General features: G+C 40.8%; 1 protein-coding gene across 2 annotated transcripts in view; it reads right to left on the reverse strand.

Annotated features, from left to right (window-relative positions):
* Window positions 1-12,034: 12,034 nt before the first annotated feature.
* PRRG1 (proline rich and Gla domain 1) overlaps window positions 12,035-25,847 on the reverse strand; it is a 31,141-nt gene continuing 17,328 nt past the window's right edge. For both annotated transcript variants that reach the window (XM_041487937.1, XM_041487938.1), the window contains exons 4-5: window positions 22,332-22,492; window positions 12,035-15,755 (exon numbers count right to left, since the gene is read on the reverse strand). In XM_041487937.1, coding sequence (XP_041343871.1) covers window positions 15,237-15,755; window positions 22,332-22,492 — 680 coding nt within the window. In that variant the 3' untranslated portion in view covers window positions 12,035-15,236. The remainder of the gene's footprint in view (window positions 15,756-22,331; window positions 22,493-25,847) is intronic.

Consider the following 25,847-nt stretch of genomic DNA (forward strand, 5'->3'; position numbering starts at 1 on the left):
GATGTTACGGGACAATCTTTGCAATTCCTGCAGGGACATAGCCTCGGAGCTGTGTCCTACAGAAATGCAGGAACAGAAGATTTAGGGGGAAATGGAGTATTTTATTTTCTAACGAAAAATTGTATTTTAAATATTTTTTAGAATATGTGAGCAGCGTTTTGGGAGGTGAATATGCCGCTAATTGTAAAGCGAGGCAGATTAAATATTTACTTATTCGAGTAAATATTTACCAGGTGCAGATCTCTGAGCACTCTCCCCCAGGCAGGGCAGCCCTTGGCTGTCAGCTCGGGCCGCTGGAACCCGGGAGTGACGCCGGGTGGCAGCTCCGGAGCGTTCAGCTGCTGTTTGCAGACATGGATTCTTACATCGTCCCACGAGAGGGCAATGCAGCAACATCCATCCCACTGCCTTCCTCACAGGGAGGGACCGCGCTCTGCACCCGGGAATTCCGTGCTAAAACATAGCTGTGGTATTTACAGAAAGAGCGTTTACTCTTCTAAAGGGTTGCTTATAGCAGTAAAATGTAATCAGTCTGCATTAAATTTCATCTAGCAGAAGCTAATATGGGGCTCTGCTGATAGGCAATCTAAGACACCTAAACATCCAAAGAAAACCATTTTTTCCCATATCTTGGACACTCAGACAATTAAACTGGAGGCACAGTGCTACAACTCATCCTCAGGAGGTAGCCTATTTATCAGCTGTTTTAATAGATCTGACAGTTTGAGTACAATACTATAGGTTTTTCTGTTACTTTCACTGACCTATACGCAATTAAATACCTTATTTTGTATCTCACCCTGGGTCTGTAATCTCTTTTGTCTGGCTGACAAATGTCTGTGTCACCTCCTAACCTGGTTGATCCAAATGAGCTTTTTGAAAATGCTACTGACAGCAAGTCACTGTGGCCTCTAAAAGGTTTATCTTCCACTTGACTGAAATTGCTTACCATGTGCTAAACACTGTTGATAATGCCAACCAAAAAAGCTTTTTCCCCCACAGATTTCATATTCTGTCTTATATTCCAAAAAGACTGTGCATATGTTGCAGCTGTCTTATCAGATGCAGCTGAAATATTTTGTTCTGAGTGATTCAGTTATATATGAGTGATTTCTCTTTGCTTTGCATTACACACAAGTTACGGGCCAGATGCAGGCTCTGGTAGTGATTTGCAGTGTCACCAGCCATTAGAAAGGAGAATGCAGAGTCGTTAAGCACATCTTGACAGGTAAATGAGAGAAGAACCACATCAGCAATGCTGTGAGGAGCGCTGTGGGAAGGAGGAAAAACATTCTTACAAGCAACTGCTTAAAAGGATTGAATAAGTAAGGTGAGATAAAGGACCGTGAGTGCCCTGCTTGCAGGAGAAGGAGCAGCAGATGATGAGGACAGGAAGGCAGGGATGCAGGGAGGTCTGGCAGCACTGGCTCCTCCAGTGTCAGCCTGCAGCCAACTGTGCCAGCCTGGGCAGCCACTGGGCTGCAGCAGTAGAAATAGGCACATACAAGACTAGGCAGCTCCTTCCACTAAGTATTGTATCAGTCTCCAAAATGGGACCATGTGAAGAGGAATAGCATTAGCACTTTTCTACTTGATAATGCAGGTTCTGCCAGGCCCTTGGCCTCAAAAGGGTCAACATTTTTTGCATGGCATAGACGTTACTGTGTGTGCTTCTCCCACATCTATTGCTATTTAATTGCTATAAACAGTTGGGCAGCTCTGTGGAATGGAGGAATTAAGCAGCTTGGTTAGTCACTGTTTGTGCAATTGTGGCTGCTGCACGTGTCCCTGCACAGCCCATGTTAAGCAGGCACACCAGGCTGTCATTACCTGTGGAGATGAGCTGCCACCCTCCCAGGTCAGGAGTGAGGATGCTGGAAAGCAGAGTCATTTATGTCTCAGGGATTGCAGCAGTGCTGGGGTGGAAAAGGGAGCGAGCCTTAAAAGATTGGAAAAAACTGTACTCAGAAAATTGCCTGAATAAAGAACTTCTGTATCGATGAGGACAGAACAGTTTCTAATGATTCTGTGCCCTGCTGTGAGAAATGGCTGTGCTGCCATAATGAAAAATTAAAATTAATTTACTCTCTGTTTTGTTTTGCCTTCCTTTTGGACACCACAGGTGGTCAGGGAGCACTGTTACCTCCCAAAACTTTTCTGCTGGCTGGAGAGATGCCATACTCTCATGAAGGAGACTGATGTGGTATCTTTGACCACGAGGTGCATTTGAAAGGGCTTTTTAATAAGTCTGTAGTTTCCAAAGTGGTTTTGGGAAAGACACCAGGAAGCTGTGCCCAGAAAAAAGGTGAGGTGGGAGCAGTGCAGCCCAGGCTGGGCACAGCCCAGTGTGGAGGGCACTGAGCAGCTGCTGCTGGCTGCACACATGGAACACACTCAGTGCTGCCAGGAGAGAGACAGTATTTCTGATGAGAATGTGAGGCAGATTAAAGCAGGAGTGGAAACAGTCACACATCAGGCATGCCAAAGGGGCAAAGGGCACACTGGGGCCAGGCTGGCAGGTTGCCATCCTCCTGTCTGTCCCGTCATGCCCCTGTAGAGGCAGCAGAAGGCGGCACCAAAAAGAGGATCCTGCTGGTCATGGGCACCAAAGCATTGCCCAGCCCAGGGCCAGGGTGCCTGGGGCTCTGCAGCCCCTGCCTAGGGCTGGATCCAGTGGGAAAAGCCAGTGAGGAAGAGCACGGGGGGCTTCTGTCCTGGTCTGTGGCAGACCCTGCTGTCCCAGCTCCACCGGCTGGGCCCCTGGCTCAGGCACAGAGCTGCCCAATGGCCACAGCCACGGCTGGCCAGCCTTGGCTCTGTGGTGCTCCCTGGTCATGTTTCCCGTCCTGGCTCTGACCTGGGGCTGCTGGAATGACAGGACAGCCTGGGGACCAGTATGACCATTTATAAGTTAATTTTCTTTTCATGAAAACAGTGGCCTTCTCCAGACTAATTTGCATCAGCTTTTCAGTGTACTTCAGCACTAACAAACCACTGGATGGAAAATTTCCTTTACATCAACAATATTTGCTTAATGGAAATGACATTACCATTGAGAAAAGCAGTTTTTCCAGCCCTCAGAACCAAATGCCAACCAGCAACAAAAAAGAGAAGGGAAAAAATTATGGAAATTATAAAAAGTTCAGTGACTTTTTAAATGTGATTCTTTACTTGTTAAATATTCAACAGCAAATTGCAATAGACTTTTAAGCAAAATAAATTTGAGTGGACTTACAGGAAATGTTACCTGCAAGACACATGTGTAAATAGGGCTACACAGTTTTTATTAAGGCATCATAAAGAAGAAAGTACAGATTTAGTGTGACATGCAGTTTGTAAATAATTCACAAATCTCCAGTTAAATTTAAACACTGTGATGGATGTGCACAGGCAGAGGCTGGATTTTGGATAATTGCCACTGTTTAACTGGTGAAAAAAAGATGAGAGGCAAAGCCTGAAGAGTTTTGTCAGCTCAGCCACTTCCAAAGTGACCTCCCACCCACACACAGTCCCATTCTCACAGCATGAGCTGCTGTGCAAAGCCACTGAAACATGCTGGTCACAGAGCACAAACAAACAGGATCAGTTTCTGATTTAAGAAGTAGACAAGACTAAGCCAAAGCCAAGCTGAAACTTTAGCCCAAATGAAGAACTTCATAGGATAGGGCTGGTTTTGTCTTGCAGCAGGGGACAGAAGCAGATTGCTCCAGCCTCTTCCAGGGCTGTGCTCACTGCAGCAACCTGTGTGGATGGTGCTATCCAAAGCTTACTGCAGTTAAAATACACTTCTCTAAATCACCCAACTTTCAGCATGCCTCGTCCCACTCTCTGGTTAAGTAAATATGTATTCTCAGTAGCTTAACATAAGCAAAGAGATTAATATTTGTATCTTTGATTACCATCTTTGCTTCAAGACCTGCAGTGAGTATTCCGCAGCACCCAGCACTTGTTACAGAACTGGGGCATCAGCCACTACTGACTAATGATAGTTTAATTCATTATATTTTACATAATGTAACTGGCTGAATCAGCTTATCATTAAGGGAATTTGCAAACCATTTAGAGCTTTCGCAGTCAAGTTCATGACAATTTCTTTTTCCAACAACCAAAGCTGTTTCCCCAAGTACCTTCCAGTTATTTCTTGCTTGGGATGTTTATCTATTTCTTGGGGAAGGTCAGTAATTTCAGCTGAGACAGATTGGCAGAGTTAAGCTCAATGGGAGCCTGACCCCAGGTTCTGTAACCAATAGATTATATAATAGACGTTTATTACTTTTCAGAAGAAATGACAAAACGAAACATTAACAGACAGATTGACTTTCCTGTGGGGTCACTGTTCATTAAATTTCCCACTGCTTTTACAATCTGAGCTGCTACAGTCATTTAGCTTTTAGCTCAAATCATTAAAGCAAGAAGATTGCTTCTTTATTACCTTGTGACCATTTTTCATTTTAATGACATTTTTCAAGCTCTCATCCTAAAACTGGCAAACACTATTAAAAAAAAAAACAAAACAAAACTGTGCCTTCTGTGGCTTAAACACAAGCAAACCCAGTTGCTTCCATCCTTCTCATTTCATATCTGCCAGGCACTGATTTGTGTGCCAGGCAGGCAACCAGGTGCCTACTGGAGCTGGGTGGGGATGCAAACCTCCTTCACAGAAGCTGGTGGCAGACTCAGGGCAATCAGCTCTGAAGGTGTTACCCTGTGAAGCTACATTTTGTGGCGGAGGCTGTAGGAAAGTGCCAAGTTTTGGCAGGTAAGAAACCAGGACTAGGCACTGGGAGATGAGGTGGTGGAACAGAACAGGACATGCCAGTGAGGGGTTTTAACACTGGGAGTGTGCACAGATGCCCTGAGGCACCACAGTGCTGTAGCTGGACCAGAAAGTGGTGGCTTCAACACCCCTGACATCTTTTGTCTTCTTCTCCTTTCCTCTTCCATAAGAGACTATGCAGACTTTGGACATATACCATCACAAAAGGTCATCCAGGTACATCAGAGAGGACTGGGAAACAGGGCATAGAAAACAATAACAAACTGTAGAGAAACTGCCTGCAAGAGATCCCATCCCTCAAAGAATCATAGAATAAAATCACAGAACGGCTTTGGTTGGAAGTGACCTCAGTGACAACCCAGTTCCAACCCCCTGCCATGGGCAGTGACATCTTTCACCAGACCAGGTTGCTCAGAGCTCCATCCAGCCTGCCCTTGAACACTTCCACAGCTTCTCTGAACAACCTGTGCCAGGGCCTCAGCACCCTCACAGTACAGAACTTCTTCCTAATACCTAACCTAAACCTACTCTCTTTCAGTTTGAACGTGAAGAAATACATTGTTTTATTTCTTATTGGGTAGATAAACCATAACATTTATAACTTTTCTACAAATATAATTAATAACAAGATTCATTACTGATCTTAATCACATTCAGTATCTAAATATTTCAACAGCTACAGGGACATTACTTTTTGGACCATTCTTGTCCAGAGTCTTGACCAGATCACAATTTACTTAAAAACACAAGAACCACAATATCAAATATTTGATGACAGAACCAAATAAGAGAACCCTCTTACCTTACATCCCATATTTTCCAAGGAAAAAACCTTTTTCTACATATTCTACATTTATTACAATAATGTAATCCCTTATTTTTTCTGATAACACAGGGCTCATGTCTTCAATTTTACATTGTTTTGATGAAAGACTGAATAAAACATATCTGCCTTTTCCTCATCGATTGTGACCTTTTAACTATGTTTCCTATGACTGATTGATGGTGGAGCAATGCAACCTGACTGCTTCCATGTCTGCCCCCTCCAAAAATGGAAAGCTGATAAAACCAATGGATGAGATAGGAGGAGGCAAACATCTGTTGAATCAGTGTTTTATGACTTAGAGGTGTTTTTTTGAGCCCTTAGCCCAGCAGACAGCTAAGGATGCCAAAACCAAGAAACACCTGGGGGAACTTTGCAGCTGAGCAACAGTGGGGGAAGGAGGCTGTACAACATCTTGGGCTGTTCCTAATATTACAAGCTCCAATTATTTTTCTTTTCTAAATCCAGATTTATTCTTTGAGGCCATCACTAAAATGTTCTTTGTTTTTCCACTATGAAACAGATGGCATAAATGTGCCCTGCGATTTTATTGCTATGTTACAATTTCACTGTGTCATGCTCAAACCAATGGGTTCATTCAGTCCACAATAAAACCTCCATTCTGCTGAATTCACTGAATAAAATGGCAGCTGAAAAAGTTTCAAGCTGGCAAATCAATATTTCATTATATGTCTCATACAGGTTTATTAGCAATAGAAACAAAGCTCAACAAGAGATAAAACCTTGAAATGGTTACTTGGAAAAATATAATGAGAATGGACTTGTGCACAACCACTGCATTTTTAATCTTTTTGGTTTTTAGCATGTCTTTTTCAATATGATGAGATTAGACAAAATTGCTCAATTCTTTTCTTTGTAAGATTGGTCAAACTACTGGCTGAAAGAATCTTTCTCAAGGTTGTACACAAGTGAAAGAAAACTGTTACAAATTTAGCTTGGCATGGCCATGAATAAAAGAGAGTCTAATCTGTGAAAAGGTGTTCTGAAGAGTGTTCAGGTCAAGAGGAATATGACTAAAGGAAAAAATCCTGAAATACAGCAGGATTTAACTCCTTATAGTCCTTCATCAGTGCTTTTCAAGCACAGCAAGTCAGCTGTTCAACACATGTAATGGTTTACAGCCAGAGGCAGCTACAGGAACTTGCTACTCTCCTCTCAGAGGGATTCTCATACCCAGGGAGGGTGGAGTTGAGAGATGAATACAGAAACATTCATAGAAATCCACTCCCATGATTTCTTAAGGTGAACAGAGCAGGCCAAACTCAACTGTTACTGACAGAGGCTCAAAAGGGAAATGACAAGAAAAATATTGCAAATCTCTGGGCTCTAGGGGACACTTTATCTGCATGCCCTGTAATCTTATTCACACCACCAAGGGAGCAGAGAGGTGACTTAAAAAGATCCTAAGGAATAAAAATACCTATCAGGTGAGACAATCACTGCAAGGTTGCTGGGATAACCTCAGCATTCCTGCACAACTCCCTCCACACCAAGCTGCCTCTGATTAACCCTCTCTGGAAGTTGACTCTTTCACACAGATTCCACCAGAGCCTGCACTGGCCGATCCAGTTTAGCAGAGCCATACCTCTGGTTGCTCTGCAGGGTGGCTGGTTCTGTGTGACTGCTTCAATATCCCCATTTTCATCTCCCTGCTGTGGACTTCCTGCGTATCTTGATACCAACCACATCACCAAGGCAGGCCAAGACAAAACAGACATGCACATGTTAATTTGATCCAAATGTAGACAATTAACCTATAAAGGTATCAGACATGTGTACATGAGCAAAACCCAGGGGTTTGGAGGACTTTTAAACAACTACTACAAAAGTAATTACTTCAGTTGAACTGGCCTCTTCCTTTTCTTTTTTTTTTAAGGAAAAATACTAGACTATTATTTAATTGCACCACTTTCTTCAGATCCGGCCTTAAAAGAGACCTTTTAACATTTCTGAGTGCCCTTCAAATAATTAGATTTGCAAAACTCACCCTGTAGCATTCTATTAACTAATTCACCTGCCTGCAGTTTAAATAACAAAGTGAAGAGCACAATTTTTATCAGGCACTGGACAGTGATGGCAGGAACACTCCCAAGGTACCTTCACAGGATTTGTTTAAACTGCCTTCAAAGCCATGTAAAAAACCTGCAGCTTTTAGATCCTGCCCCAAAGAAATTAAAAGGGTAGCCCCTTGCAGAATCTCACCTTTGACATCTCGTGGAAGAGGAGCATTTGTTCACTGCCAACAACAGCAATCTCTTTAAAAGAAAGGATTATCAAAATGAGGATGACTACGAGCAAGTTACTCATTTGTCGCCGTCACCAGCACACAGGAGGTGCCAGATGAAAGGTCCACAGGCTGCACCTGGTTCTGAAATCCTGTGTCAGACAACAAAGTGAATTCCACAGGCTTCCAACCTTTGCAAGCCCTGGGCAGGCCAAGGGAAGTGAATGCTTTGGGGATGTGGGGCAGCACTACCTCCAACCTTCGCAAGCCCTGGGAAAGGGCAGGCCAAGGGAAGTGAATGCTTTGGGGATGTGGGGCAGCACTACTCAGCTGCCTGGAGGGGATTTTGCACACCCCAAGACAGGAATCTGGGAAAAGGCCTTACACCTTTGGTGTGACTTTGGAGAACCCTTTTCAACACAAAATGTGGTGCAGGGAGTACTGGTGAAGTGAGATGACTTAGTCAGCCTCATCAAGGTAAACACAGCAATCTGGAAATCTCTGGACAAATGAGCAATGTGGGATGATCATTTTACAGTCACGTTGCTAGGAGACATCACCGTAGTCAATCATAAAACCATCAACTGCTGCTACTCAGGATTTTTTTTAATAAACACTTCTATACTGAAGAGTAATTCAGTGAAGCTAAAATTGCTTATGGGATCATGCCAATTTTGACAAAAACAAGGAACAAAATCTACACTGGTGAAAATTTCTCAGGTTCCAGATGAAATTTGTGATCCATAGAGTATAATATCGAGGTTGGTGTCACCAGCATACAAAAAATCAAGAGAACAGCTCAAACACACACCCTATGATATCCCATAACAGAAATATACTGGACTGCTTTCCAATAATCCATAAGAAGTTAGTAAGTAAATTAAGTCTATGTTAAGTAGTTTAAATTCACTCTACCCAGGGATCTGCATATAGTATAGAGAATTTCAAAGGATTTTGAAGCTCGAGAAAGATAAAGACTGCAAGCTTAGTCTAATATTCAGAGCAGTCTAATGCCCTGCAATGGAGGCAACACAAGTTCAAATCCTTGCTCCAGGGCTGTGAGTGAAGGTCAGGGTGAGAGCCAGCCTTCCTCAGGGGCTGGGGCTTTGCTGACAGCTTGGCACTGGGATCAGGATTTTGTGAACAATTTTCAGGAAGTCAGTGCTGGGTTAAGCAGTAAATGCTGAAATCTGAATGTGCAGAGCAGAAAGCCCCTTTTTAAAACATTCCTGCCAATGGAGGAGATGGTTGTGTTTTCATGGAGCCAAGCTGCCTGTGGGGAAAGGCTGGAAGGTAATGAGGGTGAAAGCAAAATTAGGCAAAAAAGGGGAAACTAAGCTACAAGTAACACTTCATAAGGCTGAAAAAATTATTCAAGAGAAAATAACATTAGAAATTATTTTCAAAGCTACGTTTCTTCTAGACAATCTGCACAATAAAAACATCAACTGTTATGCACTTTGCTAAAGGAGCAGGTGAAAGATTTTAGAGGGAGCAGAAAAAGGAGGTATTATTACTAGCACTTTTATTAAACAAAATGCAAAAGCCTGCAAGCTAAGAGGAAAAAAACCCAACTCAACTAGAAACAGAAAAATGAAAAAAAAAAAACCCCAAACATGTAGCTTTTCATGATTACGTGTACATTTTACCTTCACCCACCTTTAAGGTAAAACCTATGGTTAGAATACAACCATGAACAGAAAAGCAGACACAACAAAAGCATAAGGAAAGGAATAAAAATAGAAATGCTAATACTAAATGGCAATAAATTACTTGTGCTAAGAGAGTTTAGGGGTACTAGCTGGGGAAAATGTTTGAGCTGGTCTCATCGCATTTGCTTTCTTTGACAGGACCATTTTACACAGAAAGTTCTGGCTGTCTGCAGTGGTTTTAATTTTGGAAACAACCCACATGAGGTGGCTGCATTCAGACTGGTAGGGAAAAGGCCACAGGTGATAACAGACTGTGCCTCACTGTGTGTCACAGCAGGGTGACACCTGCCTCTGGTCCCACACGCTGTTCATCCCCTCAGCTCCTTGTCCAGCACTGAAATGCTGCCTGGTCTGGGTGTGAGCAGATCAGCAAGGTCAGGGGGAAAGCAGGCTCTGGGTCCCAGAGCCACCTGTGTACAGATGTGTCACCAAACAAACAACTCAGAGTCCCTGTGCGCAGCCAAGGGCGGCTGCTGGGCCACTGCCAGCGGCCAGAGCTGAGTGAGAAAATAAAGAAAAATCAAACTGGGAGCCTCTGAGCCATGGAATTGATCCAGGGTCTGCTGTGTGGGAAAAGACACCCCACACCACAGGAAAGGCCAGGGAGACAATCTGGTACAGATTATTCCTTATGCAGAGATTTCATTGCTGGCAATATCAAAATGAATTTTTAAAATACTTGTTTCCTCCTTGCTTTAAGCTCCTCAGCTAACTCTAGGAGCAACACAGTTATGTACAATGCTTCCAAGTGGAGAAGGAAACAGCAGAGCACACTGAAAATTAAAATTTTGATACTTACGCTTTGTTTCTAAAGGGGAAAACAGCACAGCAGTCAGTGTGTCTTTATTGCAGGATACACAGAGAGAGGACAGGCAAAGAGGACACAGATCTGATATTACAGCAAACATTTGCACAGATCTAAATGGTAAGCAAGTTCTGTATAATATGCTGTATAATATATGTACTGGAGATATCTGTATTATCTACAGATAGATAGATATGGTCAAGATAGCATAAGCAAAACTTTTCCTGCACTGACTTGTTACTTAGCACTCAATAACTCACTGCCAAATGAAAAATACAATTACTGAGATACCCCTGCAGAAGAAAAGTGTACTTCAACTTTCTGGCAAAATTCAAAGTTCAATTACCCTGTAGCAAATTCAAACAAATGTGCGTGCAGCAAGCAATGAAAAAGTACAGATGTCACCTCAGTGCTTTCAGCTGAACGTGGTTTTCCTTCTTTTTAAAAATCAGCAAGTGGCACTAGGAGACATTTACAAAGCTCACATTATGCAGAAAATAAAAAGAAATCTATCAGTGTGATTTAGAGCAGCAGAGCACAGTGCTCTGGGCACGAGAAACAATAAATAACGAGCATTCACCACTGGTAACCTGCACAATGATGTGATTTTTATAGACACGGAGATTCATGACTCCAGTTCAGCACTGTACCCCCATGTTCCCACAGCTGGAAGCCAGGCCTGCAGGTGCCTGAGCCATGGGGACACAGTGCTGATGGATGCGTGGCAGGACACAAATGTGTGTGTGCACAGCAAGCCCCACCTTACCCAGGCAGCGTCCCGGCTGGATGGTGCTGGCCTGGGATGCACAATGAAAGCTTCCCAAGGGGAGCACGGGGCCACACTATGCACTGACAGCTTGGGCAGTCACTGCCCTTTGCTTCAAGAACCTTTCTTTGCCCTTTCATTAAGAGCTGCACAAAACTGCACTTGAGTTCACAGCTCTGAGACACAAACCTCGCCCTGGGCTTCTCCAGCCTCTCCCACAGGCCCTGCCCGGCTGGACAATGCCAGGGACACTTTATTCTGATTACCAGAGTGGGAAGGGATGACATGTCCACTTTGTGTTGCCTGGAATGGAGACCTTCAGTTTCCAGCAGGAATCGTTACACAACGTTTGGTTTGGTTTTGTTCTCTCTTAATTCATCATTCCTAGAGCTGACATGAAATTTTGTAACCACTTTCCAGTGGCTGAAGGGAACTTTGAAATTATGTCCTCCAAAATTTTTTGCTAGTTTTTCCTTCCCTCAGCCTGTGACTTATTTAGCTATGGCTATAACAAATCACAGAATATTCTGAGTTGGAAGGGATCAAGAAGGATCATCAAGTGCAGTTCTTAAGTGAACAGCCTGTACAGGGACTGAACCACAACCTTGGTGTTATTAACACCAGACTCTAAGCAAATGAGCTCATCTCAGTGTTAAATGCCTTTTTTTTTTTATATAGGAAATAATACAAATTCACAACTCCAATAAAAATGGAGCCTGAATTTTAAAACAATAAAATTGCTTACCCACAAACAAAATTATGACTGTATTTTATATAAACAAAACAATTGACTCATGAAACTTATTAAGTCCATAGAATAATGGAAATTAAAAGACCACTTAAATACACAAAGTTAATACGAACCGTGGTTGTGTAAAATTGATATTTTGAAACATTAGAGGCATCTTAAAAATTTTTATTTAGCATATTGAAAAACAAATGTTACAAAAAATTTTCTATAAACATAGGCAAAAATGTTTAAATAGGATAATTTAATGTAAACCAAACCCCTTTAAAATATACAATACTGTAATCAGAGGTTATTTACATCCAGTGAAGGGAGAACAACCTTCACTAATGTTAATATCATCCAAGCAAATCATTAATTTCCATAATTTCTTAAAACAGTGCCACCTTTAAGTTAGTTTTAGTAGCTAAATCATTTCAGTCCCAATACAAGATGAAATTCAATGTTACATTCAGAAGTGGGAAAGGCAGTATCCTGACTATTCATGTCATCAGTCAAGACAGCACTGCCTTCAGAGTTGCAAAACCTTAGAGAGGTACAACTATAAATTTATATTTATTGCATGACAATGCAATTACAGGATAGGTAAAACAAAAAGAAAAAAAAGCTGTAAAAAACCCCAGTACAAATAAAATTTTATTTTTCAATCAGGTTAGAAAAGCCAACCACAAAACTAAGCTATTTTCCCACATTTCACAAAACAGAACAAACAATTTGTAAGTTGACACTATTCCAACATGGAGAAAACTGTTCATGTTTTAGAGGAAATGCATTTGCACAACTGTCCCAAACAGGTTGTGTTTAAATACTAAATTTATTCACCAAGACATAAATTTATAGCCCACAATGGCTTTCATACTCATGTACTCATGGAAAAGGCATTGTCTAATTAATTTAACTCATAGATCACTAAGTTTTTGGTTGTGAATTTTTTTTTTTTTGAATGGCAAGCATCAATTTTGGATTGCACATAAAAGTATCTACAGGACATGGTAACAGGATAAAGTAACATACTCAACTTAGGAGCCACAAACAAACCCTTCAAAAGTGGCAGTGGAGTACAGAGTAAAGAAAACACAGAAAGAAGGGAAAAGCCAGCTCGTCTCTAAATTACTTAAAGCAGACTGCCCATGTTCAGGGATGATGACAGCTGCTAAACAACCTCATGTAACATGGGTGATCTCCACACACTTCCTACAGGGAAGTCCTATATCCTGGCAAGGAAGTTACTGCTAAAACTCCTATCTGTGCTGGCAGGCACAGGAGGTGCCAATATGGCACAGACAATGAAGTACCAGCTCTTCCTGAGGTGGTTCCTGCATGCTGGGATGAGGCACTTTGTTCTGCAGAATCTGCATAAAGCAGTTTATTTATTAACTCTTGCTCGGTTTGAAAGGAGCTTTAGCTTCCACAAGTGGCAATTCAGGATTCACAAGGGCTAAAACCACTTCAGAAGAAAAGGTCTGACAGTCCACAAACAAAACCCAGGCAATTTTTACTACAAGTGTCCAAAATATACTGTACTTATCTACTTATCTTAATATACCTATTATATATAATGAATATAAATACAAATTATAGTTTTGACAATGGAGGCAGGAGTTTGGCCAGGAGTTCATCTCTAATACAACTTGCCTTAGCAGCTGAAGATCCCCAGCAGGCAACAAAGGCAACTTACTCTTTGCCAAAGATGAGAACTCCTGACTGCACTTGTCAATAGGTTAGATCATATTCTTATCAAAGTGATCATTTACACACCCATCCATTTCCTTCCACAAAAATCCTTTGGGAACAGTTGGGCCAAGCCCCCATGAGAGGGACATTAAGAGCAATTTCAAACAGATAGCACTGGCATTTTATCTGGGGTGTCTGAAACAAGACAGTTTGGGTTTCTGTTGTAAGAAAGCCAACATAACATAATTTAGTCCTTCAGGGCTCAACATCTTTCAATTGCTGTTAACTGATTAGGAGAACACAGAAGAGTACTAAGCTAATGCCACGCTATTTGGTGTGGGAAGAAGACTGAAACCTAATACTCAGAAATTAAACAGAGCAATTAACTTTTAAATCAACCTGTAAAAGAATCACCACACTATAAATTTTATCACCTAAACCAAGTGGATGAAATTCTGTACAAGCCTGTATGTAACTTGCATCCATCTCTTCAGCCTCAAAAAGTCACTCCACACTAATGCTTGGGGTTATGCCTGCATGTTCTTCGAATTCCTTGTTGGCATGGATAAGCAATAAATTTATTTTTTGTTGAAAAAAGATATTTATATTCTCTGCAAAGAATTTCCACAGGCACCAGTACAAGGTGCACACAAGATACTTGTCAGTAGGCAAGGGAGAATCAGAACTTTAGGAAAGGGTTTATATTTATAGCTGGCAAAACCTTAAGGAAGGTTTTCATATTTTGGGGAAAAGGAAGTCACAGACACTGAATTTCTTTCCTTTTTCTCCCTTTAAAAAGGAAAGTAATGCCTTTGGGTGTATGTGCTTATAGATTACATTCTGGTCCCAGTGAAAATCACAGTTGGAAGTCCATAATCAGGATTTTATCCACTCTTGAGTACTTCACTATTACCATTGCATGAACTTTCAAGTTCTGAAGTTAACATATGCACACTTCTCACCTCTAGTAAAACCAGATAGGAAAACAGGAAAGGCAGAACACAGACAAAAACTCACACCATTAAATTCACCAATTAGTGTATTAAATTGTCAGCTTCTAAGCTTTTACAGAATTTTGAGCTGTAATAGCAAAAGTTAGAACAAACTTCTCCTGCTAGGACTCTGGAATTATTGCTGTTACACCAGCATTCTCTACACGAGATCCTGGTTTGAACACAAAGGCTCCCAGCCTCCTGAGTGCCAGGAGAGGGTGCAGCATGTAACAAAACTCGAGGTGAGAAAAAGGAATAAATCAGACAAGAGGCAATACTGCAAAATCAGTCCCCTCTAGAGTAAATAACTATTAAAATGTTGTTTAAAGATTCCCTATTGCAGGGAATTCTGACAGTCTGCAGAAAGAAAGGGGAGGAGAATCCCCCAAATCTTGTGGGGAATGTGAACAGTGTTTGGAATAAAACAAGTGACATCCTTCAAAACAGAGGTACTTTTGAGAAGTATGACAGAGCACCACATCTGTATCTGCACTACACTCTCAATACAGATTCCTTATCTTTTAAGACATTTGATAGGGAAAAAAAAATCCCAAACCCAAAGAACGAGTGAACCTAAAAAAGGTGAAATTCATTGTATACAAGTCCGTTAAATTACAGAAATGCATAATAAGCCAAGATAAAGTGCTACAAAATGATTAATGATTTTTAAAAGGTCCATGGCATTCTTCTTGCTTTACTTAGTACTGGTGACAATGGGGGTTAGTGCTATGGCACTGGCTGAACTGGAATTCACAATGTCTTCGTACTGTGGGGGTGGATCTAAATGCTGTTCAGTTTCGCTTCTTCTCACACTGATTTCCCCAGTGGCTTCCTCATAGGAAGGAGGAGGATCACAGTTTGAGAGCCTTGTGGATATTGAGTCTGACCGCGCATCCGAATAGCTCAGACCTCCTGGAGAGAGCCCACTGACCTCATACATTTCCTCCTGCGGGGAATGAACAATGCTGAGAGGCGGCGGGAGGGGCCCTCTGCCATCAGCACCATCGCCCAGCGCGCCGTGGGCTCCCCTGTGCACGTACACCGACTGCCTGCGCATTTTCTTTTTAAACAGGCATCTCCAGATGACAAAAACGACAATGAGGATAACAAAAAGGCCAATGATTAATGGAAATGTAAGGTAAAATGAATACCAGCTATGTCCTGTGTTACTTTCTCCCTGGAGTCCGTTTTTGTAGATTTTCCAGAACTCCTTCTAGAAGAGCAAGACACAACATGTCAGAAACTGTAACAGTTAATAAAAAACAAGCAATGTAAGCAAGTTGTTTTAAAGAATGAAGAGAAAAAAAAGGCATTTCAAATATTGATGGTTAAATATGAACCGGCATGGATAAGCACACACAAACTTTCAATTTTTCCTCTCATGTGATTAGTGATACAAAAGGGATTTGGTTTTGTAAACAAACTCCTCACCACTTTTAACATTCTCATATCTGCACTCAATGTTTATAAACATGCAGCAGAGACAGGACTAAATGATAATACACTCAGAAAAGAAAAAAACCCAACCCCAAAACAAACCAGGAAAAATATATCTCAAAAGCCCCTGCCTAATCAGCACGCACATCACCCATCCGGTGGATCAGAATCTGTCAGCACCACTCAAGGCACAAGTTTAGGGTTTGTTTGTTTTAGAATTGAAATAATACACTAGTACAATTTGACACAGAAACACTAGCTCACAGTGACAGACCATTCTGGCTAAGCACAACTATGCTGCACTGTCTTATCATAATTTAGAATGCCCCACCCCTCTGGCTCATACAGCAATCACTGTCAGCTTAGTTTGAGTTGATCCAGATCCTCTGTTTACAGTTTAAAATAGCCCCATAACTGTGAGACTATTACACAGGTTATTATATTCTAGAAACCTTGACCACAAAGCTACAAATAAATGGAACATAAAGTGAAAATATGAATAAGCAAAAACAAAGATGAAGGGGGACACCAATACTTGAAAGTCCTCTTTGCTATATTAATATGAGCAAATGAGAGCACAAATATCATGTTGCCATCAAATTTCTTCTGCAGTGAATGCTGTGAAGAAACAGCACAAAAGAAAAGCATACCCTGCCTCAAAAGAGTGGCCATCCTCACCTGTAATGTCTCTCCTACTATGAAACACTTCCACTGAGTTTTATAGTAATAATTTAGAACATTTTAGTATATTGTAGTATAATTAAAAACCCAGACCCCAAAAACCTGTAATTAATGACATCCTCCCAGTCCATGCCAGAATCTCTGAACTCTAGCTTTCTTTAAAATTGCACACACTTGACCGCCTCATCCACCTGCCAGCATCACATTAATTTTAAATGATAGCACACATTTCATGCAACTATTTATAAAATAGTCACCAGGTAGAATTGAAATTGTAATTGCTCAGTTGCTAGTAAATGATGTATTTAGGTTGCAGACTGACTTTGTGCACAGACAAATCAGATTCATCATTTTTTTTAGCTCAGGCAGGTTTAATGCTACATGATGAGCATTAAACAGAAAATGCCACCAAACTGACCCCAGAGGCAGCTTGAGTCCAGAAGCAACACAATCCCTCCAGCATGGAGGTCAAGCTTTCCCTGTGCAAAGGCAGGACCAGGACACCATGGGCAAAACACACTATCAGCACTTCTGGATCAGGATTTACTCAGGTTAAGAGCAATGCCATGTACATGAAACAATTGACTCTCCTGTAAATTTCTTTCCAAAGATAAATTCAGTTGTTTTTATGTCTATGTGCAAACTCAAAAACCAAAACAATTTCAACTCCTACACCAATTCAGGATCAGGTATTTTCCCTAAATTTTAAGGCTTGACACCACAAGCAGATTGTCACAATGCCCCTTTTTGATGTGAACCCAGGTCCAAATCTAAGCTGTGTCAGGTGGCATTGGCTTCAAACAAAGCAAGAAAGACTGGAAAGATGGACTCTAAATACTTCTCTACAAGGGCCCTCCTTGACATGTGTTCCACAATGAACACCAAACCAACAATTCTGAGTTTAGGAAAACATATTTTGGGGGAACTAACATTGAAAAATGCCATCAGCTGCACAACTGAAGCCTTTTGGGATCTCTGCACGACAAACCTGGCAGAACCAAACACCTCACCCTCTCCCCAACAGACCGCCAGGCAATTAAGAATACCTATTACTTTTGCATCTGGTAAGAATACAGTTAACTAGATTACTTAGTGGAATAAATAATATATTGTTAACTAAAAAAAGCAGAAAAGGATTAACTAGGATTATGAAATCTTGCTGTATGTACTGGGACCAAACTTCCCACATCACTGTTCTTTGGCCTCAATGGCAGCAAAGAAATATAATTGTAAAATTTAGTTTTTAAGACCCAAGATTTACTGGAAGTCATTACATATACAGTGCAAGGATATGTCATTTTAAGGACTCTCTGGAGGAGAAAGGTAGTTTTGATGAAAAAGAAGAAATCACACTTCTCTCCTAACAATCTCTTATGTGTTGCAGACTGCAGAGAAAATGCACTTTCTGCAATAGAAGGGTAGTAAGTAGTGACTGGTCTTTGAATATTGTTTTCACATTACTTCTAGGTCAGATCTATCTGCTGTAGAAAATGTCTCTGTATCTTCAGAAAGCTGAAACAGCATCACTCCTTGGCACTCTGCTACTCGGCAAAGCAGCAGAAAATCTGTTGTGTTCTCCCAGAGTGGCAGGCACTTAGAGCAGAACAGGGTGTGTTGCTTTGGGGATGTTTGACTTGGTGATGTGACCAGACAAATGCATAAAGAGCTAGAAGGGTGTAAACTGCCTTAAGGATGAAAGTAGTTTAATTTCCTTTTTCATTTATATGCAAGGCAAAGAAAACTCAAGACAGTTCAGACACTCCCCACTCCCTGGTCAGAAAATATTTCAGGTCTAACACTATCTTACACAGACAGAGGAATACAGTTCTGCACACAGATGAAAAACACTAAGAAAGAAACACTTGCTTAGTCATTAAAAAAAAAAATCTTTAAATGTTCTTCATGGGAAAAGAAAAAAAACAACCAACCAAAAAAACAACTCCACAAAACCCCACAAGAAGTAACCTTGTTAGCATACTAGATCCTGGGTTCCCATCTTGCATTTTTGCAAGTCAGCTCTCCAGGAGAAGCACAAAGACTACCACAATTGACAGGAAGTGCAGGAAATGCATCCTTCAGGTCTGAATTGCACAGCTGCCAAGCTCTCCCTCTGCTTTGCCACCCCACAGCTACACTGCAGAGTAAAGAGATGGTGCAGGGAGAGGACAAGACATCTGGTCAGAGTCAAATGCTGCCTAACAAAGCCACAGACAACTTAGATGAGTTTACATAGTGTGAGGATTTGTACAAACTGCTGTTTGTAAAAGAACTACTGTTTGAAAAAGACCAAGAGGGGGAAGACTGAAAATTCACAAAGTGTCTGTAAAATTCATACAGAAAGTTAAAGAGTAATTTTAAGCTGGAAAACTCCCAGCACAAACATCCCTCCCACAACTGCTGGTCTCTTTAAATAACAACAGAAAGGACTTTCTGCTTGACAAAATTACTAACTTGTGATTAATGAAAAGGGCACTTCAGTAATCATTTATCCCTGAGTGCTGTACAACTGGGAAAACCAGGTGTAAAAGCCTTATAAGGCTGAAAAACTTAAGCAGGCCACAGAATCTGATAACTGCAATGGAAAATACTTAGAAAACATCCAACCTATATTCCTGCCAAGAACTATTTTTCTGAATGTACCTTAGTGCTTTGGCAAATCCAGTATGAAATAATGAAAAGGAATTCTCAAAGACATCCCAAAGACAGTTGCAGCGAATCCCAGAATTCTGTTTTCCTTTCATTTGTAATAGTTCTCAGAACAGAGTCAGTATCAGTCAGCTGGATATGAATGCTGAATCAAATAAGGGATCCACAAGGAAATCAAGACTCACACTCTCTTGAGAATTTCAGGGAAGGCCTTTACTACATTTGGCAGCATTGTCATCCTCAAATGATTCTTTGTCAATTGCCTGACTTGTTGTAAAGGTGGACTGATAATAAGCCAGTCAGAAGACTGCTTGGTATTCACCAGGCAGAGGGTGAGAACAGAGCAATAAGGGGAAGTGAGTGCACCTGCTACACTCATCCCTTCTGGTCTGCCCCCAGTTTCAAGTAGCAGGAAAAGATTCACATCTGAGAATTTATCCAGCATCCATGATTACAGACAGAGTGACACTGGAAGCCTTACTTGATCATATAATGTTAGATCTGGTGTTGACAGGTTTAGAGTTGCTTACTAAGATTTTTAGCAGTAGTTTGTTTTGCTTGACTAAAGCAACAAAGAGAACTTGGCAATTTTTGCAATATTTAAAATTCACTGGAATTTTGCCGCAGGAATGAAAATCTGTGACTTCCAGCTTTTAAAATCTTCATGCAGTTTAATTAAAAAAAATGAGTTAATGGAAATTAAATTAATATCACACTCAGATACTTAGCACAGTAACCTTTGAACTAATCTTTGAGCCTCCCAACAACCTCTGACACCTGACCAGTGCCCACATGCAGCACTGCCTGCAGGCTACAGGCAGCACTGATAAACAGCTTCACAAGGTCACACCTAGGGCTCACTTTACTGTTAACTTCTCTGACAGTAATCATTAGAGACTGCTGAAAGTGTTCAAACACAAGCAGGCTACGGTGCTGCTTCTGGGAGATACTCTCCCAGATTTCACATATTTGTACCTCAAGAACTTCCATTAGCCAAAGTTGATTGCTTTTAGTTAATGGTTCCAGACTGATTTAACTTCCCTTCATTTACATCACTTTTCTCTGAACCTATACAAGCTTTTAGGATCTGAGACATCCTGTGGCAGGCAGTCCACAGCTCCATTAGCTGTGGTGAGGAGAGACTTATTTGCTTTGAACCTGCACCTTTCCAGTTTCCTTTGAGGCCCTCTTAGCTCTGCTATCAGAAGGATGGCAAGTGACTGACCTCAGCTCAGCCTTCATCTCACAGACATCATCACATATTCCCTGATTCAATTATTTTATGATCTATTGTTGTTATACAAGTCTTTCCATATCTTTGATCAATTGTCACACTTCTCTGGTCCTTCCTCACCTACTAATTTACTTTTAAAGAGCTAGGGAGATGAGAGTTGTACACACTCAAGATGTGGGTAAGCTCTTTATTTTGATCCCTGTCCCTTTATTTTAGATTTGTAGAACTCGGGGTTCTTTGTTTTGGCTTTGTTTAACTGGTCAGCATTAATGTGAAGTCTTCATAGATTGAAATCCAGATCTTGTTCCTGAATTCTTTTTAGAGCCAATCATATATTATAATCAATGTCCCCAATTCCTCTACATGCATTACATTTGTCAAAAAATAATTTAATATTCTATTTCACCCACAAAATCCTGCAAATTCTTCCCCGTTGGCTCTAGACAAACATAATCTTTATAACTAACTTAATAGTTTCAAATAGTAATTCGGAATCTGTCAAAATTCCCAAGCCTGTATTGAAAATACTGAATGGCATGTATGCACACTTGACATACACAATGCTAATTAAAAACTCATGCACCAAAAATAACTTGAGGGAACTGCTCAATATTCTTTCAATATTACAAATCTGCATGTTGCAGACCTGCCCAGAAGACTTCAGAAAAACAAAGAAGCAAGCAGACAAGATAAAAAAAACAGAGATTAGACAAAAAGCTATCATGAGATAAATAAGCTACAGCCCCCATTTGAATTCCAGTCTATCTATACTATGAAAGCTTTGATCCTGTGTTTCTCTGCCTACACTATATCATGTTCCCAGTGTACTGCATCCATTCCCTTCCCCTGGGACACAGATGTTAAGTATTACTAAGTGGCTGTGTGGATGGATACTGCTGGGGGACAATGCACTAAATAAAGTCCACGTACATGAGGCTGGTCAGGCACCACTGCACATTAGCAGAGCCTGACCCATTAGCAACTCCCCGCAGCAAAATAGAGCAGCCAGGGAAAAAGGATACAGTAGTGGAAATTGATAAAAGGTCAGGACCTTATCGAAAGCTCCTTCAACACTTGTGGCAGAAAAAGAAATGTAATTATTTCTATTTAACTACTTCCCAAATACCTCTGCAAGGGAAATGCTAATTACCATAGCATAAAATGTTCCTAAATGGGAGAGAGAAGCTGAGAGACAATATGTTTAGGTTATGTTTTCTCTAGGGACTGAAACAAAAAGCAGTAGTGATATTTTGTCAGCATTTTATATAAGTTTTCTCACTGTACACATTATTTTTAATTACACAATGAGCTATCATTAGGAATAGTCATGCCAAGTCAAGTTTGGGAGGTAAAAACATGTGTGTGCAGGCACCTCACAGCTTCAGAAAGAAGCAGCTTTGAAGGGAAACCACATGTCCTACAACTTCATTTTAATAAATCAGAAATTCTCATGCCAGCCTTACCCATTTCCCCAGCTATGTGTGAGATACACACCACCAACAACAAAAAGATGCCAAGAACTTAAAATGTCCAGTATGCCTTAACACACTTATTTTTTGATGTAGAGCTCAGCCATTGAAGAGTGAAATGTGTCACCTGTGAAAATTTCAGAAGAAATCTGCAAGGTTCCCCGTACCACTCTGGCCACTAAATCACTGGCCTTGCCAGTACCATTTCCCTGTGCAAAAAATCAAATCTAATGCAGTGTTGGAAAACACACAAGCACTCAGCACACCCAAAAGTTTAGTGTAAGTACACCCCACCCAACTTTACATACACAGCAAAACATACCGTTTTTTCCTCATTTTCAAAAGCTTCTCTTGCTTCTTCATAGCTACAGATTTCTTCTCTGCACTCATGTTCTATGTCACCTTGCTTTATTTCTTCCAGAAATGTGTTGGCTCTTGGGTATCTTTTCAACACAGAGTTGGCTTTGTCCTCTGTTAAGAACACTGAAAAAGAAGAGGAGAGTCAATAAAGGTCACTTCTAAAATAGACACCCAAAACCTCATGCTAGAATTGCTCCAAGAAAACATGCCTTTGAGAAAAAGTTTTTTCAAAGCCTTCCCCTCTATTTGATATGATAAAAGGCCTTTCCTAGTTTTGCTCACTGTGGTTAGTAGCTGGGCCTACACTTTCAGTAGTTATTGCTAAAATGTCCTCAATGCACAGAGCTCAATTCAGCATCATAGTCATGGGTGGTGAAACAAGACTGAAGGTGGTGCCCAAGAAGAGACCTTGGAAGAGACAAGCACATGCTCAGCTCAAGATGACACAGAACAAACAAATCCTGCTTGTCAACATCCAAAATGATATTTGCAATTGCCTGAGGGCATCACAGCCAGAATGCTCTGAAGTTTTTGATATAAATATCTATGACTATTAACCAGAGTCACAAACACCAGACAGCTGCATTTATAAATGTTTAAGTCTCTAAGTTTTCTTAAGCAACCTTAAAGCACACTTGCCCCCCTTCACTTCAGAACTCTCAACCATTAAAATGGGAGCTCTTTTGAAGGTGTGGGGGGAAGTAGCCTCTTTCTTTTTGAACCATACAGAAAACCTCACCTTATTTGATGAATCAAATGAAACAATCCTAAAAGGCAACTAATGTTCTGACACAGGTATTCTTTATTTGCTGCCTTAGTTTGCTGTCCAAGGAGAAAAGCTGGAAGCAATCTCTTTTCTTCTGATGTTCCAGCTTTCCATCAAACTCTCTGACCCAATGATTTTTACATATGCAGTAACTGGGAACACTTTGGAATCTGTCAGCCTGAATTACCCAGGAGGTACATCTGCAGTGCATGGTGCAGGAATTCTCCAGGTATTTCAGGTCAGGAAGCAGGAACATCAGGTCAGTGCTACACTGTTCTTGGGCTCTGAGTGCAAGCAAGAGGGAATAAGGATTCAATGCACTGCCACACTAATGCATTTGCAGCACTTTCTTGGCCTACACAATCATTTGTGCATTGCTTCATTTGCAGTTAGTCTGCAGGTTTTTTTTTTTTTTTCCTTAATAATCTGATTTTTAATGTTATGAAAGGAGGACAGCTAGGAAACTCTGTTTTTGCTTTAGAAACATGTGGTGGTATTTGCCAGCACTGATTAGCATAATTAGGCATAACTAATCTCAACTTGTTTAATGTCTGTGGTATACTACTGTAATGATTTCCATGGCCAGGCTACAGGGGTGGCTTCTGTGAGAAGCTGCTGGAAAATTACCCTGTGCTAGTGGAGAAGGAAGGGGAGGAGGTGTCCAGGTGCCAGAGCTGGATCCCATGGTGCAGAACATGGTGGAGGGGGGTGACACAGCAGCTTTGGGGGACACCTGACATCCAGCCAGGGTCAGTCAGTCACAACTTGGTTATGAGTCATTAAACAGTGATCTTCCTCTCGCAAAGGATTACGTGAAGATGTGGAAACTGAATTCCAACACAGCACTGACTCCTATGCTTCCAGCTGAATACATTACTACATGCATGCATCACACAAATTACCCTGCTCATGAGGATGCTACGCCTTCAGTGCATCCAGCTCTGCCACTGCACCTACTGCAAATTTGGTTTTCTTCAGCACCACAGGGGAGCACATGGACATCTCCTATTGCGTGAGTTCATCAGCTACGTAACATGGAAACTAATATTCAGAAATCTCTTCAAAAAGGAAAGAATAAGAGATGGCTTTTTTCCACTTTCCACACAATTCCCCTCACTTCACTCTAGGCCTGAATAATTTGGTTTCTTTCAGCCTCATGCCTCAGTGATCACCTCAAGGTGATGAGCTGAACGATTCATGCATATCAGGAATGCAGCACACAGCCATGCCTGGGGATGGACTGTAAGTGCTTTTCCTACTTCCCCCAACTCCTTGTGGCATTCCTGAAGGGAACAAGTGTCAGGCCAGACTCTCCTAAGAGTGGCCATATGTAGAGGCACTGAAGAGTAGATAATGCACTATAAATTAAGTTTCCCTTCCTCCAGCAGATAAAATTTAGGGAATTTCATTTCATGGCTGGAATCCATCCCCAAAAAGAGCAATGAGAGAAATGATGACAGCTTTGTATTGGATGCAGAAGGAAAAGAAACACAGGAAAATGCAGGTAGCTGAAAATACCCTGATTTACAGATTCTGGCTCTCAGAAACAAGATACAAATACTTGTTTCTGCATGCACTTTCCAATTTCCAAAGAGAATAAAGGTTTAAAAATTGGTATGTTAAGAAATATTGCATTTGATACATATTGGTATGAGTTTTTAGGTAATACTTTAGTCTTCCAAAAGGAAATAATCATACATTTCTTGAATGCATTGATGAAGAAGAGCAAAATGTTAATTCAGTTCAAGAATGGGCAATATATGATTATCTAAACCCCCAAAGTTTTTATTTAACAATTCATATTCCGAAGGTCTGTCTTCTCTCACAATACAGTATACAAAATGCATATACTACAGAGACAAAACCAGCCTGCTGATGAAAATAAACTGCATGCCATCTTAATTATGAATGTATCTGATAAATAACAATCTCTGGTTAGTCTAGACCAGGAATGCCTTCTGACCCTGCAAGGCTGGAAATCAAAATGAAGTATATTAACTTGTTTGTTTGGATGTGAAATTTTTAATGCTTTGCATAACCCTAGTGACTTCAAATCCTGTTGAGAAGTCAATACAAATGTACCAAGGAAATAAAAACCTGCAATTGAAATACAGGGATTTAATGAGAATCAGGCACTGCCTGATGAATCTTATAAAAAAAGGTAATGGAATAATATTGCAGAACCCATTCTGACTTCTTAGTATTCCAGGACCATAATCATGTAGGTACCCAGCTATAATAGGATAGGAGTGTGCAAAAAGCCCACTTGGACTGGATGCCCACCTAGCTAAGCCACAGCATGGCTGAATTCACTGCAGCTGTTACTGTGGAGCTCAGCATAATCAGGGAAGACTTGCCTGTGTAAGAGTTAAAAAATGAAGCAAGACAAGTCACTTTTTCACTTTGTTAAGGAGATTAACTATCAGATAAAACATAAAAGAGAAGTAAAAATCATTATTTTGGCATTATATATATAAAAGACACAAATAATCCAAAGTCTCTTCTACTTCCCCAATTTTTGTAGGATATAGATTAAGTTATACAACTACCAAATGTAATGCATTTGAATACATAATTTCTGCAGACATGCTTGTGCTCTGTATGTAACTGTAATAATTGGCTTTCACCAAGTTTTTATGTATCAGAAAGTTTCCGAAGACTTGGTTTCACTTATTATTATTGAAGAGAACAATACAGTCAGATCAATTTATT

Source organism: Pyrgilauda ruficollis, unplaced genomic scaffold, assembly GCF_017590135.1.
Source record: "Pyrgilauda ruficollis isolate IOZ18807 unplaced genomic scaffold, ASM1759013v1 scaffold85, whole genome shotgun sequence".
Taxonomy (NCBI): Eukaryota; Metazoa; Chordata; class Aves; order Passeriformes; family Passeridae; genus Pyrgilauda; species Pyrgilauda ruficollis.